Source organism: Dendrobium catenatum, unplaced genomic scaffold (assembly GCF_001605985.2).
Source record: "Dendrobium catenatum unplaced genomic scaffold, ASM160598v2 fragScaff_scaffold_1408, whole genome shotgun sequence".
In the NCBI taxonomy this organism is placed as follows: domain Eukaryota; kingdom Viridiplantae; phylum Streptophyta; class Magnoliopsida; order Asparagales; family Orchidaceae; genus Dendrobium; species Dendrobium catenatum.
This window is the reverse complement of record NW_021319870.1, coordinates 298,880-313,997: the sequence shown is the minus strand read 5'-3', so window position 1 is coordinate 313,997 and position 15,118 is coordinate 298,880. Positions and strand designations below refer to the sequence as shown.

Below are 15,118 nucleotides of genomic sequence, written 5' to 3'. Positions count from 1 at the left end.
AGATGTGATCGATACTCATGCTTGAAACTGACACTTACTATTTATGTTATGTTTATTTTTGTTATGCTCATTTCTATTTACATGTTTTATGCTTTTTTGTTTTTGTTGTCTTGTGATTTTTATGATTTTATTTTGTTTGTTTAGTCCATAATTTATTTTTGTTGTTGATTTTATTTGTTATCTTATTTTTATTCTTTTAATTTTATTATTATCATATTTTATGTTTGTGTCCTAATCATCTCATTAACCACTTTACTGAACTTTACTGACTTTGCCTGCAAATCAAAAATTTCATCTTCTATCAAATTATATGAACCATATTCATAATGTATGATCTACATAGCACTGCCTTCATCATAACCCTTGACTCAATGAATGAACCAAATTGAATCTAATATTAACAATTAAATTATATGAACACTTATTCGTCTGGATGATCCATGTGTCAGCCTAGATTGGGATGAATTCATTTCAGTTGGTATGGCATTTATTATTGATCGTATTATACGAACACCTATTCATACTAAACGATCCTTTTTTATCAAAATTTGCACAGCTTGAATCCTCAGGATGATCTCCATGTCTCTAATCATCTGGTATAAGGTCTAATCATACTGTACGATTAGACACGTCTTTTTAATTAATCATCTAGCCAAAATAATTACATGTGATCATCCCATATGATCTCACTATCATCCCATATGATCTCACGATCGTACAATATAATATGTGAGATCATATAGTATGATATACTAAAGTCTATTTAAACCGCCACAATTCTTTCAAAAATTTCACACAATCTTCCAATCCTTCTTGCTTGTAATCTTAATCTTTGCAATGGACAGTGGTGAAAAACACTGTCAACAAACCTAAGGTGCTTCCTCATCTCACAACCCTACCGATGGTTGCTTTTCTGATGGCTTCTAATGAAGCTTCCTACCATAAATTCAAAGAAGCCAATATCACACCCTCCATGCTTCTTAATTAATAGGCCCTTCATATTTTTAGTAATGAACCTCTTCAATTCCACTACACTTTAATTTCTTCTGACTTTGGCACATCCCTTCCACTCTAAAATCCTTTATGAATTTCTAGCAAACCTTAGAATTAGTGGGGAAGCTACTGTAATGTCTTCCTATGTGTGTATTCAACATTTTATCATAACCAAAGAGGATATAATAATCCATCTTCAGTTAAATACCCAGGGAAATATACCCCTTACCATGGCCTCTAGATCTAATTTTGACTGGAGTGCTATGAATCTCTTGCTTTGAAATGCTACCTTAAACTACCACCAACCCTTTTTTCATACTCTAAATCAAAATGCTAGGGTTATCCAGCATGTTCTAAGAACATTTATCATCCCTAAAGCTGGAGACTGGATAAATATCACTCCCCTTCTACTAATTGTCACCTACTTCATAATATCAAACACCCAAATGGATTGATCTCAAAGTTTAATTGATTACATCCAAACTCACACTTCTATTTGACTCCCATCCACTAGGAGAAATCAAAACCTCATGCTAAGACATGTGATTGGGTATATCTTGGACAAAAAATACAACATCACATATCTTACTCCTTCTGACCACACTCCAATATTCTTTTTGGATGCCCCTTCCAGATGCAATCTCTTAGAAATCAGAAGCAAAAAGACCCGCTCTTTAATGAAGAAGGAGAAGCTACCCCTGTAATCGATCCTACACCTACACCACGTCCTCACCAGTACCTATATAAGAAGTTTATTCAACAGTTTGATAGACTTGAGACTCACTTGGATCAACAGTAAACCCAACATGATAATGATATGGGCATGTTCTGGGAGAAATTTGGAAATATCTAATAGTAGTAGTACATCAACTTTAGTCAGTTCCTCCAACCACCTCCATAGCCACCTCATGATCAGGATCCACCACTATACTAGTTTTATTTAGTTTTTATTGTGATGTATTTTTCTTTTTTTTTTTATCTATACTTATTTGTTTTCTCCTATTTTTTTAATGAATTTGTCTTTCAGTCCATCTTATGTTATATTTTTCCTTTTTGGTCAAATGTTATTTTTAAAAAAATTGTGTTTATTTTCTATTTCAAGTGAAATGTTGTATTGTTTGTGTGCTCCTTGCTTAAGAAATTTTCAGACTTGTAAAATGATATTTTTATTAATCGTACTATACGACATAGATCATATAGTACAAATTAAATCATAATGTATGACTTAGATTGTATTGTACAAATTTACTTTGACTGTAATACTCTTTTTGTTTTTAATAAAACTACTTCTATTCTTACTTAAAAGGATAGATAATAAATTGCTGACATGTTTAAAACCAAAAGGATACAAATTCATGAATTTACATATCTTTTTTTTTCATTGCATGATAATTACTTGTGTATACTTAAAAATCTAAATCGAATTGGAATTAAGATAGTTGAAATGAAAACTTATTCACTATATTATATGTTTTTATATCATGAATATTTCCTGAATTTTGATAAATGAGATTCATTATTTTTCATAAATTAGGATCTTTATTCCTATTAAACATAACGGGTTTGCTTTGTAGGTTATTCCTCCCTATATAAAACTGTGAGTTATTCTTCTCTTCTATTTTGAATTTAATCTTTACAACTGAGATTCTTAAAGATTTAGAAGAAAGTAAGTTGCAAAACAAAAGTCAAAAATAAATGATGCACTAAGTGTGTTAGAAATAAAAGATGCATAATGTACGCCAAAAGCTGATAAAAGAGGCACAAAATGAGCCCAACATAAATTAGCTTCTCTTAAAGTTAAATCTTTAACTCTTAGAAAATCCATGTGTTTCTTAATATGTTTAAAACATAATTTTGGAATATCCTGGTTCTTCATTCATCATTTTTTCAGTAATATTCTATTTGATATATTTCATGCTAGCATTCTAAAAATTTTAAGTTTCTCTGTCTAACTGTAATTATTGAATTAGATGTTTATTTAAAAAAAGGATTTTAGCCAGTGAAGATATTAAGCTAGGTGTGCAAACTCTATAATCCAAATCATTTGGTTGCAATAAAGTTAAAACTTATCTTATTTGGTCTTTTCTATTTGTAGAGTAAGTTTATTACATTTTCAAAAATGCTCATGAGAGTTTTCATACCTATGATGATTATTTCTTTACCTTGAGTTGTTTGTTATTTTGAGTCTATTTTTTTTATGCATTTTTTTCTTTTTTTTTTTATTTTTCTTCTTGTTGTTTTCCCTCTCTTTGTGATGTCAAAAGGGGGAGTAGTATTTTGTTGTGTTTCTTGTTATTATTATTATTATTATTATTTGCATATTATTTAAAATTAAAAAAAAATTACACTCCTTTTTCTTATAATTTATTTTCATTTGAGGGGGAATTTAGAGAAAAGAAAATTTTTAAAAATCTAAAAACAACAATATTTGTCATCATCAAAAAGGGGGAGATTATTGCAAACTTGATTCAAACATTATGATAACAAGCATTAGTGTGTATGTTATTGCTTTCTCTTATTCCTGTGATATTTTTTAAACGATCCTTTTTTATCAAAATTTGCACAGCTTGAATCCTCAGGATGATCTCCATGTCTCTAATCATCTGGTATAAGGTCTAATCATACTGTACGATTAGACACGTCTTTTTAATTAATCATCTAGCCAAAATAATTACATGTGATCATCCCATATGATCTCACTATCATCCCATATGATCTCACGATCGTACAATATAATATGTGAGATCATATAGTATGATATACTAAAGTCTATTTAAACCGCCACAATTCTTTCAAAAATTTCACACAATCTTCCAATCCTTCTTGCTTGTAATCTTAATCTTTGCAATGGACAGTGGTGAAAAACACTGTCAACAAACCTAAGGTGCTTCCTCATCTCACAACCCTACCGATGGTTGCTTTTCTGATGGCTTCTAATGAAGCTTCCTACCATAAATTCAAAGAAGCCAATATCACACCCTCCATGCTTCTTAATTAATAGGCCCTTCATATTTTTAGTAATGAACCTCTTCAATTCCACTACACTTTAATTTCTTCTGACTTTGGCACATCCCTTCCACTCTAAAATCCTTTATGAATTTCTAGCAAACCTTAGAATTAGTGGGGAAGCTACTGTAATGTCTTCCTATGTGTGTATTCAACATTTTATCATAACCAAAGAGGATATAATAATCCATCTTCAGTTAAATACCCAGGGAAATATACCCCTTACCATGGCCTCTAGATCTAATTTTGACTGGAGTGCTATGAATCTCTTGCTTTGAAATGCTACCTTAAACTACCACCAACCCTTTTTTCATACTCTAAATCAAAATGCTAGGGTTATCCAGCATGTTCTAAGAACATTTATCATCCCTAAAGCTGGAGACTGGATAAATATCACTCCCCTTCTACTAATTGTCACCTACTTCATAATATCAAACACCCAAATGGATTGATCTCAAAGTTTAATTGATTACATCCAAACTCACACTTCTATTTGACTCCCATCCACTAGGAGAAATCAAAACCTCATGCTAAGACATGTGATTGGGTATATCTTGGACAAAAAATACAACATCACATATCTTACTCCTTCTGACCACACTCCAATATTCTTTTTGGATGCCCCTTCCAGATGCAATCTCTTAGAAATCAGAAGCAAAAAGACCCGCTCTTTAATGAAGAAGGAGAAGCTACCCCTGTAATCGATCCTACACCTACACCACGTCCTCACCAGTACCTATATAAGAAGTTTATTCAACAGTTTGATAGACTTGAGACTCACTTGGATCAACAGTAAACCCAACATGATAATGATATGGGCATGTTCTGGGAGAAATTTGGAAATATCTAATAGTAGTAGTACATCAACTTTAGTCAGTTCCTCCAACCACCTCCATAGCCACCTCATGATCAGGATCCACCACTATACTAGTTTTATTTAGTTTTTATTGTGATGTATTTTTCTTTTTTTTTTTATCTATACTTATTTGTTTTCTCCTATTTTTTTAATGAATTTGTCTTTCAGTCCATCTTATGTTATATTTTTCCTTTTTGGTCAAATGTTATTTTTAAAAAAATTGTGTTTATTTTCTATTTCAAGTGAAATGTTGTATTGTTTGTGTGCTCCTTGCTTAAGAAATTTTCAGACTTGTAAAATGATATTTTTATTAATCGTACTATACGACATAGATCATATAGTACAAATTAAATCATAATGTATGACTTAGATTGTATTGTACAAATTTACTTTGACTGTAATACTCTTTTTGTTTTTAATAAAACTACTTCTATTCTTACTTAAAAGGATAGATAATAAATTGCTGACATGTTTAAAACCAAAAGGATACAAATTCATGAATTTACATATCTTTTTTTTTCATTGCATGATAATTACTTGTGTATACTTAAAAATCTAAATCGAATTGGAATTAAGATAGTTGAAATGAAAACTTATTCACTATATTATATGTTTTTATATCATGAATATTTCCTGAATTTTGATAAATGAGATTCATTATTTTTCATAAATTAGGATCTTTATTCCTATTAAACATAACGGGTTTGCTTTGTAGGTTATTCCTCCCTATATAAAACTGTGAGTTATTCTTCTCTTCTATTTTGAATTTAATCTTTACAACTGAGATTCTTAAAGATTTAGAAGAAAGTAAGTTGCAAAACAAAAGTCAAAAGTAAACGATGCACTAAGTGTGTTAGAAATAAAAGATGTATAATGTACGCAGTTGATAAACTAGGCATAAAATAAGCTAAACATAAATTAGCTTCTCTTAAAGTTAAATCTTTAACTCTTAGAAAATCCATGTGTTTCTTAATATGTTTAAAACTTAATTTTGGAATATCCTGGTTCTTTATTCATCACTTTTACAATAATATTCTATTTGATATATTTCATGCTAGCATTCTGAAAATTTTAAGTTTCCTTGTCTAGCTATAATTATTGAATTAAATATTTATTTAAACAAAGGATTTTAATCTATGAAGATGTTATGCTAGGTGTGCAAACTCTATAATCCAAATCATTCAGTTGCAGTAAAGTCAAAACTTATCTTATTCGGTCTTTTCTATTTGTAGAGTAAGTTTATTACATTTTCAAAAATGCTCATGAGAGTTTTCATACCTATGATGATTCTTTCTTTACCTTGAGTTGTTTGTTGTTTTGAGTCTATTTGTTTTATGCATTTCTTATTTCTATTTTTTTATTTTTCTTCTTGTTGTTTTTCCTCTCTTTGTGATGTCAAAAGGGGGAGTAGTATTTTGTTGGGTTGTTTATTATTATTGTTGTTATTGTTTGCATATTATTTAAAATTTTTAAAAAATTACACTCCTTTTTCTTATAATTGATTTTCATTTGAGGGGGAATTTAGAGGAAATCAACTTTTTAAATATCTAAAAACAACAATGTTTGTCAATATAAAAAATAGGGAGATTATTGCAAACTTGATTCAAATACTATGATATTGATGATAACAATTATTATTGTGTCTGTTATTGCTTTCTCTTATTCCTGTGATATTTTTTATGTTTGTATGTACTAATATTTTAGAAAATCAGTCTATCGTTCACTTGCAATTCTAATCAACTCAAGATTAGGTAGACTAAGGTTACAATTGATTTTCATTTTATTTTATATTTTCTCATTTTTTTGAGTCGTAACATGTAATTGGGTGGATATTATTGCTGAGTAACCTTGCACACACACAGGGGGAGAGATAAAAATATTTTTAAGAGAGTTTTTTTAAGTATTTTATAATGTATGATCTTGGTTTTGTACTATATGATTTTAATTCATACTATAGGAAATGTTGTGCTCTTTCAAAACCCTAGTCGCCAAAGGTTAAGAAAGATATTAATTATGTATTGGTCGTACAGTATGATTTGGTTCGTATTGTATGCCCTAATTAAAATCTTTTTTAATTAACCTCTTAATTTCATGTAATCAAATCATGAATAATTATTGTGATTGATCATACTATACGATAGAATTCATATTGTTTGAATCACTACCGGAAAAATGCCAAAATCTGACTGTTTTTTTCCGGCGGTTACTATAGATTAACCGGTGGTTTTATGGATTACCGGCGGCTTTGCGGTGGTATTCCCGCCGCTGGAAAAAATCGCGTAGGAAACATGTACCGGCGGTTTTGTACCGGCGGTTTATGTTGGCGGCAATTTTTCGGCGGTTTATGTTGGCAGCGGTTTTCCGGCGGCTCATACCGCCGGTGACAACCGGATTTGGACCCGGTAATTTTCCTGCCGTTATGCCGCCGGTTATTTGATCGACGGATGACCGGCGGTCATATTACCGACGGTCTTCCAGCGGTTAAAGCGGGTGTCGTTTGTTTCTTAAACAGCCGGCAAGCGCAGGTAGACTGCCGGTTCATTTACCGGTGGTATCTGGCGGTTACAGCCGTTGGTATTACCGACGGTGTACACCGCCGGACGTCCACTGTAACACCGCCAGTGGCCGCCGATTTATTACCGGCGGTGTAATGCCATTACCGGTGGCTTGGCATTGGCCGTCCGGTATCGTAGTTTCCGGCGGCCAAATCGCCGGTTGGCCGCCGAAAACCTGTAGCACCTGCAAAAAAAAATTGACAGCATCCCCTCTATTTGAGGGAGGTTCACCCTAAAGTCTAAACCTGTAGAAAGAGCAAGATATTTTGGGCAACACGCCGCTATATTCATCAGAACCATAAATTATAAATACAATCACAAGCTCATCATAAGATTACAATCACAAGTTCAGAAGTAAGTTCATGATAAGGTTACAATCACATGTTCTAATTAATACAATCATCAAACATAAAAAATATCTAATCCTCATATGTATCCTCATTGTCTGCAGATGGCTGCTCCTGTTGGTCCTTCTTCCTCTGTTTTTTAGCTCTGTAGGATTGCAACTCTGCTTGGATAGTCATATGAACGTTGAAGCAAACGTCACCCTACATAGTTATGAAAACATTTATTAGAATACATGCATGTGCAAACGTGTTATAATTTAGGCAAAGAGCATTAACCCAAGACAGTTGCTATATAATATCTCTCCATCTAAACATCCTCATCTTTGTGTATGCTTTTTATTGCTAACTAGACATTTGCAAGAGGATGTATCTTTGTGTATGCTTTTGTTAATGCTATTCTTCTAGTTGATAAGACTAGAGAGGAGAGTTGAAGGTAAACTTGAATTATGGAGGTCAACCTTAGAGTCTAAAGGTTTTCACTTAAGTGTATCTAAAACTAGATGAGGATATTATCAGCATAATTCAAGTTGAGGATATTATTAGCATAATTCAAGTTGGATGGTTGAAATGGAGGAATGCATCGGGCTTGTTGTGCGATAGAAAAGTCCCCCTCAAACTTGAGGGAAAATTCTATAAGATGGTGACACATGCAATGCTTTATGGTGCCGAATGTTGGCCATTAAATGACAAGCGCGCATAAGTGGATTTACTTTTCACATATATTCTCGTTTTCATTCTCCCTCTTTCTTTTCCATATCTCTCCCTTTTCAATCACTCTCTCTCTCTACCCCTCCCTCTCTCTTTCGCTCTCTCACTCTCCCTCTTTCTAGTCGCTCTTGCTTTCTCTCTATCTATCGCTCTCGCTCTCTTGTTCTCTCTCTCTCCCTCTCACTCTCTTTTTACTCTCCCTCTCTTTTCTCTCTCCCTCTCCCTCTCTTTTCTCTCTCTCCCTCTCGATCTCTCGCTCTCTCTATCCCTCTTGTTCTCTCTCCTCTCTCCCTTTCACTCTCTTTTCACTCTCCCTCTCTTTTCTCTCTCCCTCCCCCTCTCTTTTATCTCTCTTCCTCTCGATCTCTCGCTCTCTCTAACACTTGCTATTTATCTATCTCTCTAGTTCTCTCTCTCTCTCTCTCTCTCTTCTCTCTCTCTCTCTCTCTCTCTCTCTCTCTCTCTCTCTCTTACTCTCTCATATATCTCTCTCCCTCTCCCTCTCCCTCTCATTTCTCTCCCTCAATCTCTCTCTTCCTATCTTGCTCTAACTCAAAGTCACAATCAACAAAATTGATCTACCCTAAACTAAAATAACACTTAATAAAAAAAAATTAGATCTAGCAAAATGATTACAACATTACATCTTTGCTTACTACCTAAATCATCCAAAATATCTCTAACACTTGAAAATGTGTAGTGAGAACAAATGATCAAAGAAAAACTATAAAAAATAACCTTAAAATAAAAATCGGACGGTTTGGGGTCTGACTAGGACGGCGGTCGGACGTCGGAGTTTAACCGTCGGCGGTCGGACGAGCGGAGGCGAGCGGAGGCGATGGCAGAGCGGCCGAGAGAGAGAAGGAAAGAGTAAAAATGAAATGCGAGGCACGGGTCTGGTCATATTAGGGCTTCTACCGGCGGCTTTCCGACGGTCTGGACCGCCGGTAAAAAATCACTTATCAACGGCGGTCCAAGCCGCTAGTAAACCGTCGGTTCATATTAATGTCCAGCGGTTTACCGTCGGTTTAGGGACCGCCGCTAGTACCGGCGGCTTAACGTAGTAAAATCATCGGTTAGGCCGCCATTAAAAGCTGGCGGTCACACCGCCGGCTATGCCGCCGGTAACACCGGCGGTCCATGAACCGCCGGTAATGGGAATTTTTCCTGTAGTGAATACTCGTGTACAAAATTGGTCATCTCAGAGATCGTACCAAACAAAATCTATAACTTTTTTATTATCATATAGTATGATATCCACAGTACTAGATGATCACCCTTGTATGAAGTTAGCCATCCCAAACAAATAGAAGGAATTTTTATAGTTCGTACCTTATAATGTATTAATCATACTGTATGAAATGTTTTAACAGTTGAATAGTTTGTCTGAATGATCTTGCTGAACGAGTTAGAATTACATTAAGCATACTATACGATATGTGTATCGCACTGTATAAATTGATGGTTTTTGAAATTTATGGTTTTTTAAGCCTAGTACTATTTAAGGATTTCTAATACTCTAATTAGAAATTCTTTTACTGTTGGGTTGACCTGAGAGAGAGCATAAAGAAGGAAGAGAGGAGAGCCTTGAGAGAGAGAGAGAGAAATCTTTGTGAGGGTGAATTGTGAGGGATTCATAAAGATTGCTCAAGTAAGGTTTCCACCATCTTCTTCAATCCTCTTCCTTAGTTCCTTGGTGGCTCTAGGGAATCTTTCATTGGCATCAGTTCCAAGGTTCTCTGCCTACTCCACAAGGGAGTAAAATGATTCCAAGATTCTCTACCTACACCAGGAGGGAGTAAAAGGATTCTAGGTTCTCTGCTTACTCCAATAGGGAGTAAAATGATTCAAGGTACTCTAACTCATTAGATCGGTGGAAAGATTTTATAAAAGCTTCTCCATCTTGCTGTGAGGGCAAAAAAAGATACACCACTTTTAGTGCAATACCTATAAGGAGGTTTTCAGGGAGTAGACATAGGTTAACTTGACCGAACCACTATAATTCTGGTGTGTTCTTTCTATTTAGTTTTTTGCATTAATTTTTGCATTATTATATAATTTGTTATGTTGTTGAAATATCTTATTTTGGTTATTGTGAAATTCATTTGCTTTCGCATAAATTATTTATTTTAAAATATTCAAAAAGATTTTCTTTTTGCCTTAAATTTTTTTTTTAATAACCAATTCATTCCCCCCCCCCCCCCCCCCGCCCCCCCCCCCCCTCTCGATTTGCCTCAAGCTACTTCATAAAGGTTTAACAACCCTAACAAACATTCCTTAAAGATGTCAATCTCAATTTCTAATTAAATAATTGCCTAAACTATCTTGTATTTTTTTTTTGGAAGAATGCGAGATTGCATTAAAAATCTAAGAAAATTTCAACCAACTCAAAAAGAAACTAAAGCATCATATTCCTCCTTCAAACAATTCAAGAATGAAGGAGGAATCTTTACATCCGTAAGATCAAACCAAATAAAGGAATTATTCACACCCAAATTAGCACAAATATCTGCTAATTTGTTACACCCTCTGCTACAAAACGAAAACAAAACTTAGTTGAAGTCTTGTAAGAATGCCAAGTTATCATCTATTCTTTCTTTATTCTTCCAACCCTTCAAAGCCACTTGAAGAACTTTAATAATATTGAAGTTATCACCTTCTATCATCACACCTTGAGATTTGTACATCCAATCTTGCAGAAAATTCTTCAAGCAATAAACAACCATTAATTCCAGTTGAGCTATATCCCAATGCACGTATTGAGCTCCAAATGCTGCCAAAAACTGACCCTTGTCATCCCTAACCACGCCTCTAATCCCAGCCATGTTGTTACATTTCAGTGCAGCATCTACATTAATCTTTATCCACCCGGGTGGAGGAGGATGCCAAGAATTAGAGAGCTTGCGCTGGTTGACATCCCAGTTGTCCGAGGAAAGATTGATAAAGTTTCTCATCATAGTCAAAGAAATCGAGTTTGCTGCTGTGGTAATATCCGAGTCCTCCACTCCTTCATGAACCAACTTACATCTACTTTTCCAAACAAGGAAAATAGATGTACAGTAAAGATTTGCAATAAAGAATTTGTAACCTGCATACCTCTTAAGCCCATCCAAGCAGGTTTTGAAATCTTTAAATAATGAAATTTGAAAGCCCCATCCGTTCAGCAACCTGATAACATTCTGAAGTTTAACATAACTCCCTGCTATATGCCAGCAGTCTTCATCTACGTGACATCCTCTCGGGAAAGCAGCAGCTCCACTTAATCTTATTTTTACCAGAAATGCATTTGAAGGAATCGCTTCATTATAAAGCCTCCACCAAAAGAGTTCAACTCTTGGTCTCAATTTTAATTTCTTCATCCATTACCAATGGTTAATATCTATACTACGTTCCATAAGGGCTTCAAAAGACAAAGCTACAATAGATTTCCCTGAATTCTTCGTTTTTAGTTCCAATTGATCATAGTTTCTGTTAGCTGCAATCGGAATTTGACTGATAAGCTCCACCAGTTGTTCTCCAAAGAACACTTGCAACTGATTCATATTCCACACTCCATCCAAAATAAAATTGCATAAATTGTAATTGGAAGACTCAATAGTATTTACAAATGTCGGCCATTTAGAGAAGCTTTTGTCAAGGACCCAAGAGTCAAGCATCCAGTTAATAGATTTCCCATTAGAGATATTCCACCTCACAATGTTCCTAAGAAAGAAAGCCCCTATGGTAATAATCTTCCAAGTAGGAGAGCAAGCATTCTTCACCGGATCATTCCAAATATCCTTTCCATATTTGTTTCTAAGAACATTATAGAGCAACGAATCAGTCTTCATGAAGAAGTCCCAAGAAAATTTTGTTCGAAGAGGTCCAACCTTGGAAACCGCAGAAAACAGTCCACGTCCCCCTTCATCTTTTGGCTTGCAAAGCAGCTCCCAAGAGGCATAGTGCAGCCCAGCACTACTATTTTTTTTTATTCCACAAGAGTCCTCTACACATCTTGTCAAACTCTTTAAGAATACTCAAAGGAACCAAGGTAAGAGAGCATAAGAACATTGGAAGAGCAAGAAACACAGATTTAACTAGAATAAACTTTCCCTCTAATGAAATACAATGCTTCCCCCAAGTGTTCAGTTTATTAGCAGCAGATTCCAGCAAGTTTTGAAAGTCAGAAACAACCCATCTCCTTAAAGTTAACTTCACACCAAGATAGGTTATCTCATTAACAACTTTGTACTTGAGAATTCTATCAAACTTCTTCTTTATTCTGATTCCGGTATGCTTACCAAACATTATACTAGATTTGGAATTATTAACATGTTGTCCCGACCATTTGCAATATTGGGAAATAATGCTCTTCAGATCCTTAATCTTCCTAACATTAGCCTCCGAGAATAATAAAGCATCATCGGCATAAAGCAAGTGTGATATCTTGAGAGCACTAGGAGTAATAGAAATACCAAAATAATTCTTCTTCTGGTTTATAGCATCCGACAAAATTTGGGAACAAAGGATAAACAAATATGGAGACAAGGGATAACCTTGTCTAAAACCACATTTGCCTATGATCCAATCCGACTTTTTCCCATTAACCAAAATGAAATATTTAGGATCACAAATGCATTGCATTAAAAGATCCCTAAATTTGTTAGGAAAATTAAAATGAATAAGCACTTGCCTTAGAGTTTGCCACCCCATGCTATCATAAGCTTGCTCCATGTCTAACTTGATAGCCAAGAGACCTTTCTTAGCATTAGAATATCGAAATTTGTTGAATACTTCCTGAGCCAGAAGAACATGTTCAGACAAGGATCTGCCTCTAATAAAAGCAACTTGCTCTGCCGAAATGATCTTGTGAATAGCCCTCTCCATTCTATTCAGTAGCATCTTTGCAACGACTTTATAAATAGTCTTACAAAGCTAATTGGCCTGAAATTAGAAACCACCTGTGGATTTTTTATCTTAGGGATTAAGACAATCATTGTTTCCTTCCACGATTGGTGCATAATCCCAGAAGAAAGAAAATCACTAACTGCTTGCCAAACATCCTTCTTAACAATCTTCCAAAAGTCTTTGACAAAGGAGAAGGTGACCCCATCCAAACCGGGTGAAATGTTTGAACCGGCCTTGTCCACCACCTCCTGCAATTCATCCATAGTAAAATCTACATCCAGCTTACTACGGTCATCTTCGCCAATAGTATTATAAGGAGTCGGCCAGCCATCCATTAAGCATTCCCTACACTTCCATTTTTGAATAAAAAAAATCTGAAAAAGTTTTATGGATTTCAGCCAAATCTTCAGTAACCGAACCTCCTTGAGTTTTGATATGACTAATCCAATTCTGATTTCTTCTAGCATTTGCAAAAGCATGAAAAAAGGAAGAATTGGTGTCACCATGTTCCATCCACTTAGCTTTAGCTCATTGCCTCCACTAAGAATTGAGCCGAGCCAATGTAACATTGTGTTCATTGACTTTAAATCTAAGAAGCTGCAGTTTTTCTACAGATAAACCCCCTTCGGCTTCCTCCAATTGGATTTCCAAAATCTCCTCCTTCAACTTATCCCTTACTAAGTTCAGATTTTTAAACTTAGCTCTACTCCAAAAGAAAAGAGCTCTAAGAGCTCTTTTAAATTTCAATTTGAGAGAAGTGACCGGGTCATTCCCACTATCCTTATTCCACATTTTCTTCACAATAGAAGTAGCCCCGTGGTAAGAAGACCACACATATTCATAACGAATCCCTCTACTATAAGTCTCCAAAGGTTTAAAGATTTCCAAAAGAATAGGACAATGGTCCGAGGCTATCCTTGAAAGGTGTTTCACCTGAGCAAGAAGAATAGAATTCAAAGCAGTGGAATTAATAAGACACCTGTCCAATTTCTCTAAAATCCAAGCCCCTCCCGATTTATTATTGCACCAAGTGTACTTGGGACCCATAGACTTCACCTCATGGAGATCAATATGAATCATGAAATTCTTCATATCCACAGAGCCTTGAGGCATGATGAATTTTTTTCCGTCTCTTTTTTCATCCTAAGAAAGCACACAGTTAAAGTCACCACCCACCACCATAGGACAATCAACAGAACAATGTCTCTCCAAACATTCCCATAATCCTTTCCTAATTACAGCTTTCGGACTTGCATAAACTGACGCCACCTTCCAACAACCCTTATTAAGGATTTCCAAATTTCCAATAATCACTTGAGAAGAATGTTCAATCACCGAGAACGCCGCTAGATCCTTTCTCCATAACACATCAACCCGCCAGAGAGACCTTCAGAAGGAACCATAAAAGAATCCCAATTACTTCCCAACAATTTTAAAATGTGAGAGTTATCCACGGAATTCAACTTTTTTTCCAGCAACCCCACAAAAAAAAGCATTGTTATCTTTCACCAACTTCTTGAGATATAGAGCGGCCTCCACTTTCTTGGCCCCTCTACAGTTCCAAAAAGCCAAGGAAGTTATTGTTTAAGAGTGAGGGTGGCACCCCCAATCTTCTTAAATTTTTCACCTTCCAACTTCCTATTTGGAGCAATGATGTTTGAAGACCCAAGGGATTTAAGCTCTTTCAGTACCTTTATTTTTTTTTACCAGAAGAGTCCGTTGAAAGAACCTTCTCCGACCCCTGGTTAATCACTAGCTCCTTACGA

At 35.0% G+C, this 15,118-nt stretch overlaps 1 protein-coding gene across 1 annotated transcript; it reads right to left on the bottom strand.

The window, feature by feature from the left end:
- Positions 1-11,017: 11,017 nt before the first annotated feature.
- LOC110114071 lies at positions 11,018-13,687 on the bottom strand. Its single transcript, XM_020846823.1, has 6 exons — positions 13,406-13,687; positions 13,134-13,346; positions 12,572-13,037; positions 11,832-12,480; positions 11,562-11,633; positions 11,018-11,492 (listed from the first exon to the last, which is right to left on the bottom strand). Exons 1-6 carry the CDS (start codon positions 13,685-13,687, stop codon positions 11,018-11,020), a joined length of 2,157 nt encoding a protein of 718 aa, XP_020702482.1.
- Positions 13,688-15,118: the final 1,431 nt, after the last annotated feature.